This window comes from Coloeus monedula (assembly GCF_965178545.1).
Source record: "Coloeus monedula genome assembly, chromosome: 3".
NCBI lineage: Eukaryota > Metazoa > Chordata > Aves > Passeriformes > Corvidae > Coloeus > Coloeus monedula.
Window position 1 is genome coordinate 45,378,988 of NC_138783.1, and position 21,802 is coordinate 45,400,789.

The 21,802-nt window shown below is 39.7% G+C and overlaps 1 protein-coding gene across 2 annotated transcripts; it reads right to left on the bottom strand.

Moving 5' to 3' along the window:
- Positions 1-1,961: 1,961 nt before the first annotated feature.
- On the bottom strand, positions 1,962-11,692 carry EEF1AKMT1 (EEF1A lysine methyltransferase 1). 2 transcript variants are annotated; one of them, XM_082278123.1, is made up of 5 exons: positions 11,666-11,692; positions 6,143-6,293; positions 5,170-5,252; positions 4,244-4,524; positions 1,962-3,052 (listed from the first exon to the last, which is right to left on the bottom strand). In XM_082278123.1, the coding sequence occupies exons 2-5, from the start codon at positions 6,287-6,289 to the stop codon at positions 2,925-2,927; spliced, it is 639 nt and encodes a 212-aa protein (XP_082134249.1). In that variant the 5' UTR covers positions 6,290-6,293; positions 11,666-11,692; the 3' UTR covers positions 1,962-2,924. The 2 variants fall into 2 exon arrangements, with proteins under 2 accessions (XP_082134249.1, XP_082134250.1); XM_082278124.1 differs by lacking the exon at positions 11,666-11,692 and adding an exon at positions 11,256-11,367.
- Between the last annotated feature and the right edge of the window lie 10,110 nt (positions 11,693-21,802).

A 21,802-nucleotide genomic window follows, 5' to 3' on the forward strand; every position in this document is an offset into this window, starting at 1 on the left:
GCCTCACTGAACCAACTCCAGGCCCAATAAGTGCAAACAATTCAAAGCTAAAACTATCTGGCAGCTGCAGTTGACTTGAGAAAATTTTTTCTGTGCCAGGAAAATCTCTTCCTTCAACGAGGTTGTCCCTGGAATACATTAGGAGCCACAAAACACAGAACAATATCCTCAGTAAAGAGATTATTTTCTGGTCTGTAGTATCGCTCAAGGTAGGTTGGAAAATTCCTATCAACCAGGAAGGCTGAGGAAAGCCTGAGATGCTAGTTTGGGTTTACTTGCCAGTCACCTGAAGGTGTCTGTCTGACTAGGTAAAGATCTACAGCTACAAGTAAACACATGGAATTGCATGGGGGAACATGAACACGAAAGCAGCAGGAGGAAAGGGGAAAAAGGCTGGGATGTGCTCAGAAGGTATAAACATCTATTAATCTTGCTGGGACTAGGGATCAGCCATAACTACCTGGACTAGGGTAGTTAAAGAGGCTGTAGCACATATGACTGTGCAGTCATAAATGCCAATGGAAGAGTACCATGGTGCTAACACTTTACCACAGTCTGTTCCAACAGAAGGTCCACCCATGAGACATGCCCAGTAAAGTCAATCATTACATGACGCTGGTATTTTTATTCATAATCCTGTTACAGAAGAAAAGAGGGATTTTGCTGTCACATAATATTTCTTAAAGTTACCATGCTGGCACAAAACACAAATTCACTATGAATTTTTGTGACTTGTACCCTTCTCTGAAACAGCTACTTCCTTGGAATCAAGTATGACAAAAATAGTTTACCTCCCATCACTGATGAAGGCTATAAATGCCACTAGTCAAGCTCTGCTTGGGCAGCTGCCTGCACTCCCCAGGCTTTTAAGAGGGAAGCTGGTGGACAATGGGCTGCTCTGTTGAGTGCATCTGCGCAGATTTTCATGTACTCTCAGTTTCATAACTATATGTCTTCACAGTGCCCCTTTTCTGACCTACATGTGAGAAGCAGCAGTGACTTTCTTGGAAGTGAACTTCTTGGTACAACTGAATGGTGCATTTTTATCTTTTTAAGAAATATTTCTGATGAAGTTAGCAAAGCTGTCTTTTAATTCCACTATGGAGAGACCAATAACACACATTTACCAAAATAAGCAAGCAAAGCAGCAACACAGGTGAGGCTTCAATTTGAACAGCACATTCTAATGTAGGTGGGTGGCAGGGGAAAAGTATCATCCCTTCTGGCAGTGATACCTGTCCCACTTGAAGCCCCTATGTAGTTAAAAACGAAGTTTCATGAGTTACTTCATTGTCTCCATCTGCTTGGTGTGCAAGACACTGAGGTAATAAACCAGTTTGAAGTACAGGTTTGTGCCAACAGCTATGCAGTTAACGTTCTGGTTTGCTTTATTTTTACACTGGCCACGTAAAAGTGATGGTGTAGCCTCCTGGAAAACAACTAAACCCAGCTGTATTTCACCTGTGGACAGTCATTTTTAGGGGAATTCTGGCTCAGCAGCAAGGATGGCATCTGGTTTGAAAGGCAAGACTGTATGGGTCCTGGGCTCACAGAGCTTGTCAGGAGAGGCCGGTGTGTAAAAGAGGAAGAAAATTGTTGCCATGGAACCCAGAAACACTACATGTAGGGAGGAACCAGCAGGCGTAAAATGTGAGGAAGGAGAAGCCTTAGGAAACAAAGAGATCTCTTGAAAAATGGGGAGGAGAGATATAGTGGCTTGGGTGGGTATTTATGAAGCACTGTTGTGTCCAGCTCAGACAGCACCATTCTCTGAGCACTGAGAGAGGATAGTAATCCATCTGTTTTATTCCTGCTCAGCTGTTTACTCCACCAGATGGGAAAATCTGCATTCAAACAGCAGATATATGAGTATTATCACTGTCTTATAAAAAGTCTTGTCTCACAAGCTTAATTAGGTTTATTCCCACCACAAAATAAATTTAATACTTCATTTTACGTGATTCATTTTGTAGATGCAGCATTTCTATTAGCCTTTATACCGTACGACATACAAAGACAAGTACTTGTGTTTTGTAGAGTGTATTTAGAGATTATAAAACTGTTGAGTGCCTTGAAATTTATGAACTAACTTCCACCCAAGAATTCACTAGTGTAGTCAAAAGGTTAGTCAAAACTGGCTTTAAAAATACCAGTTATCAAAAATCTCTACTTACCCAAAGTGAAGTTTTTCCAATGTATCATCTACTTTGACTGAAATATAGTCCAAGCCTTAAATATAAAATCTAACATTTTTCTTTTTGAAAACAGTGGGAGTTTATCAATATGTTATTCCTCAGTGGCCTTGTAAGTTTCAATGATTTTTAAGATGCTTCTATTGTACTGCTCTGTGGAACAGGAGAAAAAGATAAAACCAGGCAACTGGAAAAAAAATCATAACCATTCTTGTAACTATAAACTCGACATATCTGTAGATCATCTTTAGTTTGATATTGAAATTATTAAAAAGTAGGCACTATATTTAATCAGAGCCATTATGATTCAAGATTTAAGGGACATGTATGGGTTACATTACTGCAGAACTATCAAGTTCTTTGGCAATGATGATTCTGATGCCTGCAAGGCAAACACCTATGTGTTGTTATAAGCTAAAATCCTTTCAAAGAGGTCACTGATGTGTCCTCAAATGGTAAAAGCTACCAGTTAAAAAGAAACTCTAACAGAGAAGTTCCCATTATCCAGCACCTGCACTGCTTGGTCTGCATTTACCTAATACGAAACACAGTAACTGCAAATGCTTACTTCCTTTGAAAGAGAGTGGCCATCACACTGTGTTGATTCCAGTTATCCCAGAAAACAGTCCTTGGAGCCAAATATTTCAGCACTGAGAAATGTGGAGTAACTGATAAAAAACAGAAGGAAGCTTGACTGAAGAAGTTGTAGATTTGCAGATGATCTTAGGAGAATCAGTCCAGTCCAGAAGCATAGTTCACGTAACATCGAAATTCATTGGCTAAATTTCGTGAGTGTTTTGGAATAAACTTGCACATCTTCACACCAAGAAGCTTTGCTGCCTGTTCCTCCATGACTGCACCTGCAGCAAAAATAACTGGTATTCAACAAGGAAAAACAGTAACAGAATGTTTGAACTTTTTCAATAGCTCCTCCCAAATGCATATATAGAGAGCCTGGTTTTTGTAAGGAAGGAAGGCTTAAAGCAGCTACACTCTCAGCCTTCCTTAACAACAGAATCTGTTGGGAAATTTAAAATAAACCTAGAAGAACAGAAGACTTCCCAAGGAAATGAATGTCCAAGAAATTTCATAAAAATAAGTAGAGGGTATCAGTGCCCTTTTTACGGTAAACAAACTTGAACTCAGTCTTCTTGCTGCATTCCAAGGAAGTTAAATGGTAGGGAGCCATGGGAAACGCAAACAGATTACATCCACTCTTTCACTTAAATAAACCACAGTGTGATATTTGCAGCTACACACTGAGAAATTACTGCCTTGAGCAGTAAACTGAAGAACCACCTATCCATTTTAGGGAAAAAACTTCTGAGAACCACCCTTATGTGTGACTACCACGTGCACTTAAACCAAGGAGCAGGCTTTCAATGGCCACATTATTTTAATTTTTCTTTGTTTTGCCTGCTTGGTTGCCTTCCCTCAGACTGTACGTACAGAGGGGTTTTGTCCTTTGCTTTTTTGGAAAGCTTTCCTGGATGTCTTCAGATGTCTTGTAATAACAACACAGTTTAAGAAAAGCCATGACCTGGGTAGACACCCATCACTTCTCAAACCAGCAACTGCACCTTCCTAAAGAAGGACCCACAAGTACAGATACCTAGTTATGTGTTTTCACTGCTTTTATCACTGCTTTTTAGTTCCTCCTGCTGTATTTCAGTGCCTAAGACATAAACAATAACTTGTACCTATGTTTGCCATTCCCAAACTTCAATCATTGCAATTATAGAGAGTGGCTCTTTTACAAGAAAAAATATATTTCTGGAATTTTTCTGGATGATCTTGTAATTCTTCAAAAATTTAGTACAATTCATAATGCCATAGGAAAAAAGTACTGACTTGAACTACTAAAACCCATGTGCCTCCTGTTTAAAATAAAGGCTGAGCTCAAGTACTCAAATAAAAAGCTTAGGATACATATTCCTCCTTCAATTAATGATAATTCAGCATTATTGAGTTAGTATTTTTCTCATGTAAGTTTGTCATTAGAAAGAGATAAAAAGGCACTTAAGGGGACCTAATATTTTTATTAGTTATACCTGTGCAAAGCAGAATCTTTCCTTTTGTTAGATATTTGATGGTCTCTGCAGTCTTTTGAAGACATTCCTCAGACAGATAGGGTGGATCTGCTATTACGACGTCAAAACTGTGTGGCAGGAGATTTTCAGGTAAGTCCAAAGGGTGATTGTAATCATAGAAGATAAATTCTTCTCCATACACAGAAAACCTTCTGTCATACTCCAGTACACACACGGAAAAATCTTCACCATCCTGTTCTTTCAGTTTCTGGTACACACTTGGTGCACTAATGCATGCTATCCTGAGAAAACACATAATAACTTTAAATTGTAATTTTAAAAGGCAAGCAACAGAAACAAAACTCTATAGCAGTCCTCAGAGAGGCTTTGGGAAAAGATTTTAAACATTAGTCCCAAAAACGTAAGGTATTCTTCCTCCATTCTAACAATCAATTACTTTAATAACAGAGACTTAAGTATGAAATTCATTACCTGTTCAACCCCATTCTACATAAAGATCTTAAGTTCAACTACAGAGAAAGTCTTGTTTCAGAAAAGCAAGGAAGTACACTCAAAAACTTAAAATTAAAAATTACTCTTTACAGAAACAGGAAGAAAACCAAGTTTTTTCCATCTGTTCTACAGAAACAATATATAAAAACTAAGAAAAGAATTACAAGCCAATAATATGCTCTGGAGCACTTCGTATTTCTCAAAAAATTAAAAAATTCATAGTAAACTTTTACAAGGCACAGCCTACAACATTCAGTGAAATGATAAACAGGAAGATCAGTAAATAACATCAAAGCAATTCTGTAGTATCTCGGTTGAACAAAAATGAAGTACAATGAGTAATGAATTAAACTGCATGCTCTTGTCTACACAGCAGAAACAAAATATTTACAGAAAAGATATGTTAAATCTACAACACAATTATTAAAACCTACCTGCCACCTTTTCCAGCTGCCAGAACTGCTTCCTTAGCCAGGCACAATGCAGTTTCATCACTGTACCAAAACTGGCTCAGTTGCTGAGAAAGATAATACACAATTACAAACAGCATCAAATCTTCTGACTCTGCTATGTAGAGTTAGGTGTGGTGAGTCATAACTGAAGAAAACCAGAATCCATAGCAACTTCTCAGTTCACAAACTGTAAAGCTGGAAAGGTGACTCTTTTCCTGACAGTCTTTCTACTCCTAGTGATATGTAGCAGGTACCTTACACCCTGTGTTTCCAAAGCATGAACCGCAGCATCGGGAAAACCAAGTAATCCAAACCACTGACAAGGCATTTCAAGGCCAATGTGCACAGGCACATTATTTACGTGCTCTTAAATTGAGTTATTTTAGCAGAAGAGGAAAAAGGAATGTGAGAAGTAACAGAATAGGAAGAAAGAAAGGATAAAACTACTAAATGGGAATGGATCAGAAAAAGGAAGAGCAAAAAAACCCCAAAAAAAACCCAACCCAGAGACAAATCAGAAACCAGTCTGTCACAAATAAAAACAAGCAGCAAAACAGCCATCCACAAAAACAAAGAAATAAAACACAGAAAGAAATATGATGTGAAAGGAAAGATTACTTGGTCTTGTTACATTATGTTTGTCTCAGGGAAGAGGCTTTACTACTATCACATGCTAAGCTGGAGTTAAAATTTCCAGCAGGGACAGATGATTCTGTTAGCAGCTTTATTCCCTCTCCATGTACTTTCAGTTTGTACTCCCCATGCACATGTGGAGCAAACAACTATACCCAGACTTAATACTAAAGCAAATCTCCCTACAATGTTGTCATCCATTAATAGGAACATCTTGAGTGTTCCCCTCTTTAATTTCATTTCATTATTCAGCCACAAAAGAAACTTGGTAAGGGCTATTCTTCTATCTGTGCTTCATTCACTGAAATTTATAGTTTCTTACCCAGTCTTCTTCTATTGAGCCAATGGAATATTGATTAAACCCTTGGGAGGTCTTCATGCCCTCTCTCTGCTGCTGTTCCAAATAGAACTCCTGGAGCGCAGCCAATGTATGGGATGAAAGCTGGGGAATGTCATCATCATCATCCATTTTCCTAGATGTCAACAAGAAAAAAAATAAATTAAATGAACCCTTTTCAATGGTGAATGGTTTTTATAAAAGCATAATCTTGTGAGGTAAAACAACTTCCACCAAGAATGCAACTAACTAGGAAAACCTCCTAACAAAAGAAAATTTATTCCCTCTACTTAAGCGCTCTTAAATCACTGAGAGGCCAATTGGAAATAACAAGTCTCCACAGAGAATTCAGGAAGAGCAGCAACACTGTTCCCTTTCTATATAAGATGGATTTGGCTTGTGTTCTTACAGGGAAGTTGACATTACAGTTCTTGGTTTCCTGTGGATATGGAAAATCCTACAGAAATTATTTCCTTCCTTCCTAGAAATAATGATAGCTGTTGGTCATTCCTTCCCATGTTCAAAAGCCACACAGTTTTGACTCCAAATGAAGTAAACCAGCATTCTAGCTCAGCATCACCTTGCTTAAACCTCCATGCCATGAAAAGATTCCTCTAAATGCCACAAACCTACAAGAAAAAAAAAAAAAAAAAAAAAGCCATCGAAAAGCTCCAAAAAGACACGGTATGTACCAATGGAAAAGTACAGGCATTTTCAGAAAGCTGCTGAAGTGGGTTCTGCCACGCAACACCCCTGAGCCCTCTGACCCCAGGCAGCACAGCAGCCTCTCCCAGGGAACAGTGCCACCTCGTGGAACGGTGGTGCCGGAAAGGACTCGGCACGTGAAAAGCTGGAGAAAACTGAGAAAGATTCTTCTCTCAAGAAACCCATTTTCCCTGCATCCAGCCTAAGAACCAGCACACGAGCAATGCCTTTAACAGAGCCTGGAGACAGGGATACGCCTGCATTATGCAGAAGTCACCAAGAACCGCGGGCCACCTGAACAGTGCATGAACATTCTGAGTAATTTCAAGTAGAGCTACTCAGGCGTTTCTTCTCCTATTTCCCTGCATTACAAGGAGAGCTCCAGAACTCTCCGGCAGTCTCCTCCCCTTCCACCCTTCCTTCTGCTCTAGCAGAGCTTTCAATATGAAGTTTCCTAAAACAGCTTCTTCCTGCTTGCTGGAAAAAGGGTACCTTATCCTGCCACTGTGAGATAACTCTGCCATTCCACTGACACAGTACACACCTAAGGGAAGCTCTTATCTGGAAAACCTGGCTTTTCCAGAGTATCATTTATTTACTTGCTGGCTTCTCAGGCCAGGCTGGCCAAACAGGGAATTGCTCACAGCCCAAAGACCCACCTATGCCATCAGCCTCACACAAAAGAATTCTGAGTCAAGCTACCTAGTAAAACCAAAATCATCACTTTTCCCCTAGTTTTCTGTTGAATAAAACAGAAATGCTTTTAAAATATTTACATCATTAAATTATGTATTATTTAAAGTCTTTATTACAGAAATGACTGTGAATCCAGACAGATAATACAGTTTCTAGCCACAGTGCTCTAACAATACACAACGCTAGACCCATTTTAGGCCCTATACCACAATTTATTTTTGGTAGAATGTGGTAGAATTTTACAATCGCTCCTTAATTCACAAGTTTTTTTTTATTAACTGAACAATGCATGTAGTGATCTGGTTTGCTATTATCCCCTAAGCAAGGACACATCTATGCTTTGACACTAAGAAACTGAAACAGGTGCAAAGTTGCAGTTCTTAAGTCAAAAGTTGAATTTTTTAAATTTTCTGCTCAGTGAGCCCATACTGGCATTTGCAAGGACTAAATCCATGCCCATGAAATGAAACACTAACAGATAAAGTTGCTGATGAAGAATTTCCCATTGTTTCAAAAGATACAAAGGCATACTGCCACTGACATGTTTTATCTATTAATAATTTTTTAGTTGATTTTTTATAGCCTTCCTTTTGGTTTGTAAATTAAAGCCTTAGGAACCAAGAAGTAATTAACTGTGAGGTTTTGTAAGGAGAGGTAACTCAGAACATATGGTAAAAATATTATGTACACCTATTACAAGTGCCTCCAAAATTCAATATATTTTTCTGAATGCATATACTGACTTAGGTCATTAGCATGAAAACATTCTCATGCTTAAGAACTACATCAGAAAACTATTAAAGTGAGTTTATGTGAACAAGACTTGTAAATTCCTTCAAGGGAGACAGTTCTACTGTTTGAAAGCCCCTTCATTATCCCTTCCAAAGAAAACAAAAAATAAATTCAGAGAGATAAGAACAGCACAGGAGACTCCAAGGCCTTGTCCACACATGAACGTTGTATGTATTTAACAATAGTTTCTGGTGGTCCTATATGAAAAGTCTATTTTTATACAGCCAAATTCTAAAACAGAGGAAAAAAATACCCAAAGTTAGAAGAAATATCCAAAGTTAGAAGGACAGTCTTTGGTCCCCAGCACATTTATTTCACCTGTAATTATGATCACCTGGAGAACAGGTGATAAGAAAACAGTAGGAAAGACTGCTAAAAGGCCACAGAACAGAAATACAACTGGAAAGCCATGCTCTTCATCTCTGGGAATGGGGAGGAAGAGGACAGTGTTAGCCCCTTAAGTTTTTTACTAAGTATACAAAAAGCACATGTGTAACTTCAGAAGAGATCTTATTCTAGAGTAAACTGGATCAAAAGACAGAGAGCATGAAATAGAGTTAAATCTAGCTGTCCGTGTTTTTTCCAAACTGCCCAAGTCAGTCTTTGAGTTAAGCAGCTCATCATCCATGGTGTTTGTAGCACACACTGAGAAAAGCTGGCCAATGGTGTGCAACCATAATGAAAATCACCTGGAAGGGGCTGCAACCACCTGCCTGGAGGTAGAGAAGTCCTGATCTGAGTGACTGGAAAGTTACTAAATGTCTGGACTGGCGCCCTGATACCTCAAAAGCTGGAAGATACTGCACTCTGCTTAAGCTTCAGCTCATTATCATGTACAGGAATCCAAATCCTGTGTCCTCAGACAACAGCCAGAGAGGTGGCCAAAGTAACACACACAGAAGTGTGGAGGGAGTCTGTCCCCACCACAGTAAAAGCCGAGATAGAAAAAGGATCTCTCCTACTGGAAGCAATTTTTCAGATCTTTAAATCCTAAAAGGAATTGATTGTCAGTGATTTGACAAGATAGTGGGAGTATTGCCAAATGCACTTTAACAGGAATAACTGACAAAATAAAGTGTATGAAATTAATCAGTCTAAAGTAATTTAGACAAAAACTCCCTCCTGCTAGCTAGCATGGTTTAAGCCAGAAGAAATGGAGCATTGCTAGGCCATTATCTACATGTGTTATGTAGAGTCTTCTAATTCAAATCAGAACTTCTCAAACACCTGAGAGGCCACTCTCAAGCACAGGCAGGCAGCCTGCTCCCTTGCACTTCAACAGGAAAAAAGTCAGAAACTCAAGTATATGGGGCTCAGGTGCCATGAAACAAAACAGCCTCTGAAGAGGATGGCCAAACCAGAGGATGTCAGAAAAGCACATGTGACAAACCTGAAACAGTTTTCCTACGTCCTAATGGTTTTGTGGACTAGGGAGAGAAGGACCAGGATTTGTGGGCAAGGAGCAGCTCACCTGCCACAGACCTGAGACGGCTCTGTTTCAGGATTAAGTCTGAATAACTTTTAATTCATGTCCATGGCAAATGGTTCAAGAAGAAAGTACTAGTGCAGGTCAGGGGTTGATACGAGTCGTTCCTCTGTCCTGAAGGGTTGACACTGATGGTCATTCCATCCTGAAGATAGCCAAAAGCAGCTGTCTCAGAAGGAGTGAGGTACGGCAAATACATGTGATACCTCCACAATCTCTACTCTCCCAGACATTAACCATTCTGCTGAGGAAGTTGTTTCTGCATCTGAAATTATTCAGTCCACGAATGCAGTTCTCTGAAACACTTATCCAGCATCCCTTAAATTCCCATAAACACTTTTAATCTACAATGTCATCTCGTAAGAAGCTTCATTTGATCAATCATTTTATGACTCCCCCTTCTTGCTGTGAGCGTGGCTATTCGCTTCACGTGATGCAGGTACCTGGTGTGTCAGAAAAGAATGCAAGTGCTTGAGCCCTACTCTTTCTCCACTGTCATTTCACAGACACCTCTAAGTCACCTCTCTTCCCTCACTCTGCAAATTGACCCTTCCTAATCTGAAGGGTCCTAACCCTCTCTGATGGACTGACAAAAGGCTTTCCATACATTCACTTATCCATGTTGAAACTTTCTAACATACCCTTTTTCTGAGACTAGAACTCTACACAATGGCTAAGATACGGGTGATCACGTATTTATGCTGTCACTTTATGATGTTTTCTGTTACACTCTATTTCCTTTCCTAAAAAACTGTAACATTTCATGTGTTTTTCTGGCTGCCACCAAATACTGACGTGGTGTTTTGGGAGAACCATGTATCATAATCCCAATCTCCTGACTGAATAGGAACTGTGTCTGATAACATGGTTAAGTAGAATTTACATAAATTTAAAAGGAGCCACGTTATTAAAAGAGCTCCACGTTACCAAAACATTCAGAATAAAACTAAACAGCAGGTGTGGTGCTTCACTGCAACAAAAAGCAAGGAAAATAATAGAACTAGAAACTGTTCAAGCAGGGTAGTGAGACATCCAAACACTAGAACAGCTTTTACAGGGGAATGAGTACGAGGAAGGTGTAACTGAGGACGAGTATGACAGAACCTGTAATCATGAGTAGCATAAATGTCATGGGCAGACATACAGTTTTCCAAAGAAATAATTAAAAGGCCAAGTGCAGGCTGCAAAGGCCTTGACCAAAAAAAAAAGAAACCAAAAAAAACCACCAAAAAACAAACAAACAAAAAAAACCCAAAGGAAATGAAAACAAAAGAAACCAAACCAAAAAAACTCCCCAAACCAAACCAAAGACCTGGTTCATCACACAAGGTGTTGCTGAGATACAGAATCCCTCTCGGGGATCGAAGTGCATCAAACTGACACAGAAAGTTAACACAGGAGAAGCTCTCAGAGGATTACCAAATACGCAAAAACTGCACTGGATGAGCTAAGTAAAGTCAGGAGGCCTGGTGGCTACTTCAGGAAGAAGGGAAACATGATGTATCGCAGCCCCATTCCCATCCTTTTCCGTACGCACGGAGGGCGCGCAGGCAGGGCTCGGGACCGCCGGTCCCTCCTACACGTGGCTGACGGGACACGGACGGTTCCCAGAGAAGGCCCTTTCCTGCCGTCCCCTCCCCTGTGCGTCGCTTGGAGGGCACCCTGCAGCCACACAGAAACCCCGGGGGGGCACGGGGTGACCCCGGCCAGCCCGTCCGCGCCTCGGCCGCCCTCTCCCGGGGTGCGCAGCGGGGTCGGGGGGTGACGGGGCGCTGAGGGGGCACGCGCGGGGGGCCCCCAGCCGCGCCCCCCCCCCCCGCGCCACTCACCGCCCGCCGGCCCCCTCCGCGCGCGCGCAGCTCGCCCCTGGCCCCGCCCCAGCGACGCGCGCGCCGTGCCTGCCAGGGGGCGCGCGCCCCCTGCTGGGCGGCGCGGCGGGGCGGGGCCGGGCCGAGCTCCCGGGCCGGGGGCGGCGGGCGGGGGGTTCCGTGTGGGCTGGGATATCTCACCGGAGCGGTACCGGAGCCTGAGCTGGGCGGCGAGACAGCCACAGGCATCCGGCCTGTCAGACTTGGCGAGCACAGGGGCCCCTCGAGTGAGATGTCAAGTGTTCACAAGCCACGAGCTTCTGCCTTGCACTGCAGCCCAGTGCCCCAAACTGTTTTTCTACATCTGGCTCTCCTGTCCAGGCTCTCCATTTCTGTTAAACATTAGCAAGCCCGAATAAGCTCCCTTTCTTGCATACAAACAGAAGTCAAGCTGATTCTTAGATGCTTTCAAAAGACAGCAAGTTTTAAAATATCTTCTTTGTTTAACTTCATAAAATCATAGAATGGTTTGGGTTGGAAGGGTCCTTAAAGATCATCTAGTTACCACCCCACTGCCATGGGCAGGAACACCTTTCGCTATCCCAGGTTGCTCAGAGCCCCATCCAATCTGTCTTTGAACACTTCCAGGGATCAGGCATCCACAGCTTCTCTGAGCAACCTGTTCCAGAGCCTTACCACTGTCACAGTAAATAATTTCTTCCCAATATCTAATCTAAACCTACTTGCATTCAGTTTGAAGCCATTCCCCCTTGTCCTGTCACTAACATGCCCTTGTAGAAAGTTTCTCTCCATCTTTCTTAAAGGCTCCCTTCAGGCCAATTTTTCCTTCAGATCTCCATATTTTAAACTCTCTCTCATGTGGAGACAAGGCTTTCCACGGCAGTAGAGAACTGTGGGCATTTTCATTTCTTTTAAAAAGACTTCTTTGCAGTCTGGATCTGGCATTCAGTGCATTAGCCACTCTATCTTTGAAAGTTCTTGCTAAAACAAATCTTCATCCCAGCACAGAAGACTGTCTCATGTGGAGTGCATCCATATCTATTCAGGCTACCGCCACTGCTGTAATTTAAAACAAGCAAACCAATCCCTTTTCCCTGCATTGTGCAAAGTCACAGTTGTCTTGATGCCTGCATAGCACTACTGAGTGCAGCAAGAAATGTGGTTTAGATACTACAGTGAAGTGACACTTCAGTAATTTTCCTATTTCACGCATGTTTGTAAGGCATTTTACATGAAAAATGAAAGTAGAAATGAGACTGGGATGACACCTACTCTCAGTCCAGATTTCCCAGAGCAGCAGTCTGCCCCTTGACAAGCAATTCCTCCTCACCAAAACGGTTAAACAGATCACATAAGGGCACAAGGCTGTGTGGTGGCTTGGGGGGTGGGCAGGATGACATTATTTAGGTTATGATATCAGATACTACTTGGCAGCAAACAGACAGCTCAAAACCTTGCTTGAATCCTGTTACAAGACAATTCTAGAAGGAAAGCTCCAAAGGAGCTCAAGTGACCCTGTAGGATGGAAATAACCCAGGTTATCTCTTGCTGCAGTTTCTTTGGGATGTGAGGACAAATGAACCACAAACACAGGAACACCTGTAAAGTGGACCCTGAAAGAAATTTCTTATTAACAATTGGGTTTTATTGTTCCCTCATATTTTTTGCAGACAGGTATTTCTAGTTAAACTATCTCCCCTGTCCTGTCACTGACAGAGCCATGTCACACAGCAGTAATACTGGTGTCCTTGAGACAAACCTGATGACACAGACCACTGCCTCTTCACTAATGCATTTGCTAGATCAAAAGCAGTGTTCAAAAATACAGTTCTACCCTGGAAAGCAGTAGCAACTTCTTACTCACAAGGCTTTTTCTGTTTTGGTGTTTGAGTTTTTATTTTTACTCTATTGTATTTTTTCTCTACTGATGAACTTCTATAGTTTTGTTCTCACCATAGCACAAGCCATAGCCATATGAAAAGGATAACCAGCTTTAATTAATATTAAAATAGATTATTAAATTCTAATTGTAGAATCTTTCCTGTTGCCATTAAGTCTAAAAAACTTCTATTAGCTTTTTCCCAGAAAAATCCCTCAACATGTTTAGGGCTGGCAAACCAACTGCACATTGTTTTGGAAGGCAGCCAAGCATGCAATGCTTTACAACCATACAAGGATTATTTCTAGTTAATGTCAACATAATCCTACTTCTGATGATGGAAAATAGCAAAGTGGAAATATTCTAGTTGGAGGACAACTTCCAACACCTCATCTTTGTAATCAAAGCACTTTTACTTTCACTCCCAAGCTGTTCCCCCTAGAGATGGAGAATCAAACGTGTGTTGGAGCAGGGCAGGTGCACCACAGCTTCCCAAGACTTTGTGGCACAACATGAAGACAGACTGGCAGTCAGCCTCTTAAAAGCTTGCAGTCACTCCATGAATTCAAGTACAGTAGTAAGCTTTCATCTTCAAGCAGGTCACGTAGTCCCAACTCTTTCTCTATGGAGATATAAATCTTAGAAACATGACAGTGATACATGATCCCTGCGACTTCTTTCTCTTTTGCCAGGCTTTGTGCATCCCTTGGAAGTGACTCAGGGTTCACAAAGAGGGCTACAGCTTTCAGATAGAAAAATGCTCTACATAAGTGACCACTAGTCACTTAATACCACCTAGTGGTATTGACATTTAAAACAGAGTTTACAAGTATTTGAAAGAAAACCCCCAACCCTTCAACAGAATTACCAATATCTATACTTTTGTACATTTTCACATCCCTATAGATTTTACCATGGCTTCCAACTTACACAGTTCTCTCAAAAAATGTCCCAAGATACAGGGCAACATCCAACCTTCATGGCATTTTCTGGCCCCAAAGCCTCGTCATGGTTGTTTTTGCTTTTCCCCCCAAAAGATGTAATCACTCTGCCATCACAAGAAGCAGGAAGGAAAATATATAAAATATATTTAGCAAAACCAGTAAAATTAAAGTGGAACAGAAAATGCAGTCAAGTAGCAAACATATACAGCAGCAGATTTTACAGTTTTTCCTACACATACCTCTGCACTTTTTTCACACACGCTCTTTAAGGAGAAGGAAGAAAATAGAAATCAGATAGTGTTACGAAAGAAAACATTTCTTTTCCTGAACAGTAAATGGGGTTTATTACTGCTTTCTGCTTTTGAAACTCCAATTCAGACTATATATACCTCTAAGAAAAATAAGAGAAGGACACCCTTTTCTCTGTCCCTAAAGCAAAATTACACTGTCCTCCTTTTACAGACTATACTGGTATTTTAAATAGTTACACTCGCAGGATCTAGACATTATCTGGCCATCTTAAGGGATGCAGGTAACAAACATTTTAACCAAGATACAAAACAGGTATCCAATTTTTCCAGCTTTCCTGAGGCTGAGTGAATTGTTTAAATACATGTGCGCTTATCAAAATCCATGTTACAGTACATTTTAACAGTAGTTTGTTAAGAAATCATGAAAGTGCATAACAGCCTAAAAGCAGGCAAAAAGTACTTCAGAAGAACAGTCTTTCCTTAAAGTGGCAGAAGAATATAAGCTTTCCCCAAAGCAGTGTTGATCTTACGTGAGGACATCGGTGATCATCCTAAAGATTCCACAGTGTGGTGGTGGGCTTTTGGCTTTGGGGGGTTTTTTTGTGAGTTACAACAATCATTTCAAAAACAAATGACCATTAGCAGTATTGTTGCCATTCTGAAACTAAAGCAAATGTCCTGACAGCTTATTAAACCAAGTTACCAATGAGGCTTTCAAATCAATATTTGTGTTGGAGTCTATTGATAACTCATTCAGGGAACACCAAACACAAAGACCGGAAGCAGTTTGAATATGCCACAAACCTAAACTGCAGCATCCAAAACAATAAGTTAAAGCAAATCAAACATACATGTCTTTACAACCAGTAACAGTAGGCCAGACACAGAGGGGAAGAAAAAGGGAAGTACATCACACCCATAGCTTTGCTTTACTCTAACTTGCAAAGGCAACATGGCATGTCAGGAAAATCAAATCCGATACCATCTAACAGATGTTAAAGTGAAAACAGCTGTTCCACAAGATTCAAATATAGACAGGAGAAAAACTAGTAGTGAATTATGTATCAGTCACAGTGGGTAGCTTCTTTGTTCTCTTTGGATATAGAGATTTGTCTGGAATGTTTTCCAAAATAAAGAGGAATTTATTATTTAATCAACAAAACTCACACTGATAGTATCACATTTCATTTCACAGAATTCCAAAACAGTACTCTCTTTTCCCCAACCAACGTGTTGATAAAACGGCAGACTTTTACTAATCCCTTTCAAGATGACATGGGTTAAAAGTTACGGGATAACACTTGTATCTTGTAGATTGATCTATTTTTCTTTCTCCAGATAAGATTGCAAAGTTATCACTTTCTTCTCCTCCTCCTCCTTCCCTCTTCCAGGTCATGTACAACCTGCTCCTTGGTTGGCCGACCAGACAAATTGCACTTGGAGGGTTGTGCTTTCCTACTTTTCTGTTTGTAAGACATGGCAAATCACTGAAGGAAAAAGTCCACCACCAACTCCACCACGCACAACTGAAGCCAATATAAGTTCCATAAAGGCAAAATTGATGGGGTTTGTGTATACTTAGACAAACAACTGTGAATAAAGGCTTTGTACCCAAATCATTCAAGTTTATTCCAGAACTTGTATTTAAGGTAAAGCAGAATAGTTCCACTTTCTACATGAAAGGCTCTTGGATACGCTGCTGTTAGTCTTACCAATTGCTTTCAGGAATTTCCTCAAAATGACTTTAAATGTTTCTGTCCTTCCCCAAAATATTCACTGAACTAGACCATGCCAATAGAAATATATAACTGCATAATCTTGCTTTTGAAACCAGTAAAATTCTAGTGATACATACAGCCAAGATATATAGCAAGCTGTCACCACCATACTTGTTGCGTAGTTTTACTTTCAGGATTTGTGAAGCTTTTTTTTCTTTTCTAAATGATGTGAGTGCATGGAAGTAAGAGAGGAACAAAAGAAAATAGCTGTAGTTTATCTAAATGTAATTGTATTATAGCACATTAGGAACTGCTGCCTGTAACTGAACTTCTCTGATATCCATGAAGTAACATACTGTTAGATGTTCCTAACATGGGAACAGATTATGAGTTTGGAGAACATTTCTGTGCCAGATATCATCATAAAAACTGTTTAGATTAAATACACACACACACTCTCACACAAATTAAAGACCCAGAAATCAGTATTCCTTTTGAGTAGACAAATACCACTGATAATAGTGACCTGAAAAGTCACTGTTAAAACTTCTTTTGGAAGATGGGGGAAAAGATTAATTTGATTATATATTCACAGCCGCTTCTGGTAATTGTGGTCCAGTGTGAGATACTCCTGTGGCACCCCTAATCACACATTTTTCTGTTGATGGACAAACTCATTCCTTAAGTGCTGATGTAAACTAAAGTTACTCCACCAACTTTTAATCTAATTACTGTGCATTCACTGTAGCCAAAGAGCGAAAGGTGTAGCCTAAGCTTTCATAATGTTCCTATTTATGTTTCCACTGTAAGGAAGTATAACAAATGCTTTTTCAGGGATTCAACACAGGTGATATTTTAGAAAAATATTAAACAAGAATACACACAAATCACACATGGCCAAAACAAAATAATAAAAGTCTTTAGTGGAAAACAATTTTATCCTCTTCCTGCTTATGGATCTTAAAAATACACAAAGTGATCGTTCCAAAATTGAAAATTCAGTCATGATAAGGCTTGATTACACAACCATTTCCCAAGTCTTATTGCAATAAACTGTGAAATACTTCTATGCAACTTCATATCTTCAACTGTACAGGTAAAACAATACTTGAAATCAACTAGCACTTCACTCCCTGTGTTTTTAATATATAAACTCAACACAGTACTGAATGACACATTTAAAATATTTACACACCTGACCAACAGCAGTACTAGCATTTATTGCCTTAAAACTGCATGTTCACTGCATGGAGGTTCCTTATTTTGCACAAAGAGAACAAACAATATAGGTCTTTTTTTTTCTAATTAAAAACTCCAGAATGGTTCAATGGGAGATTCAAATGTGTGGGGAATGCTATTAGAGAGGTTTTCATCAATTTCAAGTATCAAGCTGTAACAGACTGGAAAATTACATGGATAGTATCTTTCTCTTGAGGTTGGAAGGGCCTTCCAAATCAGCTTAAGAGTGGCTTAAAAAGACAGGAAAAGCAGAATAGGGAATGGGAAGAAATGAAAAAGCAGAATCAATTTTAACTCATTAAAGAGAAGGGAAAGCCTTCTCTTTAATGAATTAAAAGGGGTATCTTACTTCTCAGTTTCTAAGGCCCCAAGAAATCTCACACTGAAAAAAGGGTTTTATAAGATAGCTGAGAGCTTGAGGCTCTAGAGCAAAACATACTTCATGATTTGCTTCATGATCAGTGCTAGAAAACATTAATCTAATTTACTGAAAACAGAGCACAATCTACTCAAATGCAAATTTATGGGGGGTGGGGGAGCAGGGCTGGCTTTTAAAATTTTAATTGTAATCATTAGACTTTGGTTATACTGAGTGACTGGAACAGACATGGGAGAAATGAGTGGTGTTTGTTCTTTGCAGAAGAATGTAAAAAAACCAAAAGTAAACCAAACAAAAAACCCTACCACCACAAGCAGCACTTGTCACAAGCAGAGGCACCGAAGCCTGAATAACCAACAACTGTCCTCTCCCTTTGTAGATCAGAACTGAGGCACACTGGTGGGGAATCTCACCTTATTTAAGAAGAAGCCACCATTCCAATTGGCTGTAATTAAAATAATGACAATTTACAGCAAGCATGACTGTACTGCAGTAGATCAGTCCTGGGAATACTGCACCACTGCTGCCTCTACTGGGCTTTACAATTACGAAAATCTTCTGTTTTCATTACAGTAAATCTTACACCTCACAAAACTAAAATTAAAGTATATAATATTTACATAGCATCTCAGATCCTCAATGCATTTTACAGGCATAAGCTAATCCTCACAACATCCCTGTGAGGTAGGTAGGTGTTAATGCTACTTTAACAACAATACAGTTCTAGTGACTTGCCAATGGCCACTGAGGATCCAGTGGAAAAACATTACAAAATTAGAGGAGCCTGGCTCCTACTCCTGCGCTTATATTCATCAAGCTACTTCCATTAAAAAAACACCCCTTCTTATGTAATTACTTAACCAAACCTGAAATTACTTGAAGTGTTTTACAAGCAAAATGCTGCTAATTTGTATTTTTTAATAGTTTTACAGATCACAAATTAGAATTTGCTTTCCCTTTTAAAGAACTAGATTTTAAATGGACAACTGACTGCTCTGAGCAAGCTTATTTTCTAGAACTACATGGCTTAGACATAAAGGGATTTGCCCAGGCAAACACTGGGGCTTTAGTGAGTTCTACTCACTATGAAAGCGATGACTCCAATTCAAACCCCTCTCTTTTAACTAGTAGGATTTGGACATGCTGAGAAAACAAGTTTCTCATTCCTGAGAAAAAAGGTGAGCCCTTTTATCACTAAACAGTGAAACACAAACCTCTGGGCAAAAAAGTAGCAGATTCTGGCGGTAATTCAGTGAAGCGAATTAAGGCATAAATGCACATGAAAGTGGAAGTTTCATGCATCCAGTCCACTTCTCCCTGTCCCTGTGTATCTGTGCTTTCAACAAGGTCTTGAATTTTATGATTGAACTCAATGGTCATGCTTGTCAGTGTTGAAAACTATAGGTTGAACAACAGAAAATTATTATGCCAGCATTAGAACTAACTATTATAATGGGGAAGGAGCTGGCAAAATGGGAAAGAAGCTACTTAATTTCTAGTCTCAGACTGAAAACACTGGTCTAATAATCTGTTTTAGCAAGAAGAGTCTAGACAAATATATTTGTTACAATTATATCACGCAGCATTTATAATTCGGTTTGAATTGTCTTTTTTCTTCCTTCAAAAAACAGGTGCATTTTTAGAACCATTATTCACTTTGCACAGTGAATGGAAAGTCAATGCAATGATGCTATAAAACTTTCAGAACACTTATGTGGAGTCAGCTCTCAGTGTTCACTACAAACAGTCTATGAGTCTTTCCTGTGGACCTCAGTGTGCTTTCACATCCAGATTTACAGCAACTGGATGTGTAGAAGTTCACAGAAGATTCTTTTCTTTTTTTCTTTTTTTTTTTGGTAGGGATACAGAAGCCAAATAGCTCAGGTAGAACAGTCACCAAGCCAGCAGGAGCATGAATGAACAGGACTTATTCCCAGAAGCCTTTGCAACCATTTCATGGATGTCACTAAGCACAGACATCTTAGCATTGCTCTAAAAGAAACATAAAAAGGCATGGAAAGATCCCTGTTGAATATATGAGAATGAAAGAAAAATTTAAAAACAGGAAAGTGTAACATCAAGCAGGAAAATTACAAAAAACTCCAAACCCTTACTAGGACAGTTTTCCTTTAACACATAATATTATTTTTAAATGAAGGTCAAAGGAAATTTTTAAACCACCTTTAAAACTAGTCTTTGAAAGTAAGTGTTCATACTTTAGCTAATGTCTTGATACTCAAAAGATGCTGTGTGTCTCTTATTGTTACAACACAGTGGGCCTGACAAGAAAAATAATGGGTATGCACATTACTTTGCCCAGAATACAAACTCAATTTGTGCTCCCATTCATCACAATATGCAAGGGGATTTCAAAACTTTAAAGTTAATAAATATTTTTAAATAGTGAGCCAGCTTTAGGATTAATTAAACAATAGTGACAGAGCTAGTTAGAAAGGATGACTGAGTGTATCAGTTAGTCAGACCCAAACCATGGAATATTCGCTATGATCTCTTTGAAGACTTCAGTCTGGATATCTGACATCAAGCACTTCATAACACACCAGCAGCTCCTACTGCTGCTGATGTTCCCAGGCTTCAGTGCCCTTCATCTGAAAAAAATGAGGTTTCAGAACTTCTGTCCCATCCAATGTACAAACTCAGAAAAACTCCAGAAGCAGTTTCAAAAACAGCAAACCCCAATTTAAAAATAAAAATTCAGCCATCACTACAGTTTGAAACAGAATGATCTGCCAGGATCATTGTATTTTGTGCAAGTGCACAGTCAAGAAATCCTTTAAAGAAAAGCACTAGAGCTTCAAGAAAAAATTGAGAGCAATACCCCTGTTCTAAAATACTACACAAAGTCTTAGAAATAAAATACTATCTGGGAAGGTACGCTATTATCTAGGAAGTTTTATGGTCACTTTGTAATGTGTAAATCTGCCCTTGCCCAGTTTTCACATCAATTAAAAGAGATAAGTATAATAAAGAGATGGCATTTTTGGCCTTGTGGATCCATGCTTGAGACACTTACAGATTTAACTTTAAAAAAAAAAAAAAAAAAAAAAAAAAGAAGAGCCTTAGATCACTTATAGCACAGTATTAGAGATTTGCATCTGTTGTGAGATTCTGGCTATTGTGAGTAATTTTGAGATGAATAGCTGAAAAATGGCACAGAATTGCAAACACGAAGCTCTACATAGCCATATAAAGGTGTATACCAGACTTTTTATAGAAATTTTAAAAACACATGGGAAATTTTCAACAGCATAATCTAGCAGAGATCTTAAATGGAAGGGCCCACTTCTGCCTCTGTGTATTTCCACAAAAATAATTTTACTAGACATGCAGCATTTGTGTTTGCTTCAGTTTCCTCTGGCTCATGACAGGAGACAAAGCAGGCTTTGCTTTCATAGTCATGGGCTGCTCTCCCTTGTTGGTTGTTTATACTCAGGGCACTATATTCTGCTATGATAAAAGCTAAAGTGCTGATATAAAAAAACCAAGCAAGAGCAGAGCAGCTGGGAGACCTCTGCAGAAGTGGGGCTAGATTCAGCAAAAACAAAAATCTCCTACAGCACTAGATTTCCCAATTACCCTTCCCCACTGGAGTCAGACATGCTTGAGTAAAAGGGTTTGATGCCCCTGTGCTAGCATAATTGTTTTAGCTAATGCCCCAACTTTGTAAAGTTTGCCAGTAATTCACACCTTTTGGGTTGTTATTGCT